Here is a 3491-nt window from a genome sequence, read left to right on the forward strand (position 1 = left end):
GATACCTGGACTTTTCTTCTCTCGGTCCAATCCTCCTTGCCCATATAAATTCCACTCTAAAAGTCCCTAACCCCACCTCTTTGCTCTAGTCTTCCTATGCAAGTAAAACTGATCTTTCCCTTTTCTGAATTCTTGTACTGCTTATTGGTGGTAATACATCATTTTATCCCTTTATCATATTCATGGTGCTATAACTACTATTTAATTGGATATCTCTTATATGCGAGGCTCTCGATACACAAACCTTATCTGAAATGGTCACATAGCCCCCAAAGACACAGTGGTGTTATCCTCATTTTATAGATGAGAGGTGTAATAGAGGCACAGAGAGTTTAAATAAGTAACTTGCTCAAGATGACACAGATCCGAATCCAGATTTTTCTAACTCCAAAAAGCCTTTGCTCTTTCAGCTGCACCACAGTACTTCCTCTCAGTATCTCTCCTCTCCTGCCTCCCTCAAAATACACCTTTTGGAGTATATCTGTCCTTCACCATGTCTGCCCCATATTTTAGATGCTTAATGAATGTTTGTTGAATTGAGTTGATAAGGTTGGTAAGGAGAAGTGTTAAAAACTATTTCATTTTTTGTGTGTGTTTTAACATTTCATTGGAATGCCTTGTTTTTAAAAAGTTGCTGATCAAAATACTTGGAAATCTGATGTTAAAGCCAACATCTAATATGTTCTCTGTATTTCTTTAATGTAAAGCACAGATTTTATAAATATATACAATTTCTTCTGGTAACATAATTTAGTAAAACAATAGTTATTAATTTTGAAAATTCAAGAGTAATGAATAGTTTTATTTATACATATAAGTAATTTTATTTATATGGGAATTCACACTTTTATACATATAAGCAAAATTTTATTTAAAATAGTCACCAAAGAGATTTTGTTTTAAAGATTGTCTCTGGAAGCTATTACAGTATAGCCATATGTGTAATATTTTATAGTTCGAGACCGTGTTCGGACAAAAATGGAGCGTGATATCTTGGTAGAAGTTAACCATCCTTTTATTGTCAAGTTGCATTATGGTAAGTTATGAACAACCTGCCATCTCATCCCTTTACCTCATTCTCCCACTCCCTGAGTGCATTCAGATATACTAATGAATATAAATATTTATTTGTGTATATTTGTATGTGTCTAGTAGATACATATAGTAAAGTCATGGAAATTAAACCATTACTTCTTAGATAAATTTTAGAAGCTTTTATTGCATTTAGCTTCGTGTTTCTTTTAAACATTATAGTTTCTGAGTGATAGCCATAGGAACAGGTAATAATAATCATTTTTAAATTATAATAATAATAATGTACCAGTATTTTATAGTCTATATGTGTTAGACTAACTTACAAGCAAGAAAGATCCCTAATATCGACGTCCTGATGTTCTTATTCTGTGTAATTAAAGCTAACCAATCCACCTTTTTTTGTAGTTAAGTGACATGGTATTTTGTATTTTGTTTCATGGTTAAGTAAGTCCTTTCTGTTGGGAATTTTTCTTATTGACCACGTGTTCTAGAACTGTTGTATTCCTGAGAGACTGTTGCCTGAATAAAATCTAACACATGTTTTAGTGGTTCCATAATAAGAAACACTGCATTTAACATTTCTACGTGGAAATTAAGAGGAATCATTGGTTAACTTCTAAATAAAAATCAGTTTAGATCTATGATGTAGTCATTAATTTGCTAAAATAGTATTCATTTGTGAATGAGTTGACCTAATGTAAGCCCCCCAAATTAAACTATGAATTAAATGGAAATTTTCGTTTCTTCATTCAGCTTTTCAAACTGAAGGGAAGTTGTATCTTATATTGGACTTTCTCAGGGGAGGAGATTTGTTTACACGCTTATCCAAAGAGGTATATAATTAATCTCTGTTTTAAATCTATTTATACACATCCTTTTTCAACTAAAGCTTTGTTATATTTCAATATTATGCTTGTCGTATTTTGTCAAGTGGCACAAGATTCTTACATTGACGAATCAGAGCCAAAAAGAGTTATTTTCCTAACTTCTGAATTTATTCGGAAAGTAGATTTTAAATTGATAAACTGTCTTTTGCCCTGCTTCTTTTAGTTATAGTTTTTTCAGAAGCAATAATATAACAACAAGATATCCTTAAACAATCAGTAGTGGAAATTCAACCTGCATTGTAAAGATCATTTTTCATTTCTAAGACGTTACTGTGATGGAGCAACAATGGCACAATCTGAATATAGTTGTTACTTAACAAAATGTAAAATTATTTTCCCCACAGTGCATATTTAGCATTTAGTAAGTCATTAGTTGACTAACTCAGTCATTTTTGAAAATTTCTTTCATAAGTGAATTGTGTAATTAGCATATTTATAATTTTTTGATATTTAAACTGTAGGATGGAACTTTTAAAAAATGCAAAAAGAAAATAAAGACAGAAAAATTATTATTTTATTTTAGGTCATGTTCACAGAAGAAGATGTCAAATTCTACTTGGCTGAACTTGCGCTTGCTTTAGACCATCTACATAGCCTGGGAATAATCTATAGAGACTTAAAACCAGAAAAGTAAGGAATCATGCTGCTAAGTTGAATACAGTGTAATATAATTACTTAGGGGGTAATATAAAATAATATATCATAGAACTACCACAAACACTGGATTAGAATGCATATGCTTCACATTTCTGCTAACCCTTTATGTTCTCATACTTTTAAATATCTGTTAATCAAAATACCTGTTAACATTACCTTGTTTTCATTTGCATTCTTTGATTTTTAATGAAGTGGAAATCTACGCTCATAGCTTTATTGGCAGTTGTATTTTTGTGTGATTTTTCTGTTCATGGCCTTTGCTCAGTTTTCTTTTGGAGTGTTGTTTTTTTCCCATTGATTTGTAAGAGACCTTTCTATACAAATTAAGAATTTAACCATTTGACATATGTTGCAAATACACTTTTCTAGTTTATCTTTTAATTTTATTATTTTATTATGTATGTATGTATATATGTATGTATGGCTGTGTTGGGTCTTCGTTGCTGCACGCAGGCCTTCCCTAGTTGTGGCAAGTGGGAGCTACTCTTTATTGCGGTGTGCGGGCTTCTCATCACAGTGGCTTGTCTTTGTTGTGGAGCACAGGCTCTAGGCGTGTGGGCTTCAGTAGTTGTGGCACTCGGGCTCAGTAGTTGTGGCTCACAGGCTCTACAGCGCAGGCTCAGTAGTTGTGGCACACGGACTTAGTTGCTTCGAGGCATGTGGGATCTTCCTGAACCAGGGATTGAACCCATGTCCCCTGCATTGGCAGGCGGATTCTTAACCACTGCGCCACCAGGGAAGTCCCTATCTTTTAATTTTGTGTTATTTTAACCTACACAAGTATTTTTCTCTCAGATCTACCAGTCTTTCCTTTTGTGGTTTCTTCTGTGACTTTTATTCTTCGAAGGGCTTTTCCAATTCTCATGATAAGAATTTTTTCTTCTCATTTTATGGTTTCTTTCTTTTTTTTTT

The 3491-nt window shown here is 33.0% G+C and overlaps 1 protein-coding gene across 4 annotated transcripts in view; it reads left to right on the forward strand.

Annotated features, from left to right (window-relative positions):
* The window catches only part of RPS6KA3 (ribosomal protein S6 kinase A3), a 107350-nt gene that overhangs the window by 64741 nt on the left and 39118 nt on the right, over positions 1-3491 (forward strand). For all 4 annotated transcript variants that reach the window (XM_024739426.1, XM_024739427.1, XM_024739429.1 and 1 more), the window contains 3 exons: positions 956-1036; positions 1789-1868; positions 2446-2552. In XM_024739426.1, the coding sequence (XP_024595194.1) occupies positions 956-1036; positions 1789-1868; positions 2446-2552 (268 nt within the window). The remainder of the gene's footprint in view (positions 1-955; positions 1037-1788; positions 1869-2445; positions 2553-3491) is intronic.

Source organism: Neophocaena asiaeorientalis, unplaced genomic scaffold (genome assembly GCF_003031525.2).
Source record: "Neophocaena asiaeorientalis asiaeorientalis breed wild unplaced genomic scaffold, Neophocaena_asiaeorientalis_V1.1 scaffold194, whole genome shotgun sequence".
Lineage (NCBI taxonomy): Eukaryota > Metazoa > Chordata > Mammalia > Artiodactyla > Phocoenidae > Neophocaena > Neophocaena asiaeorientalis.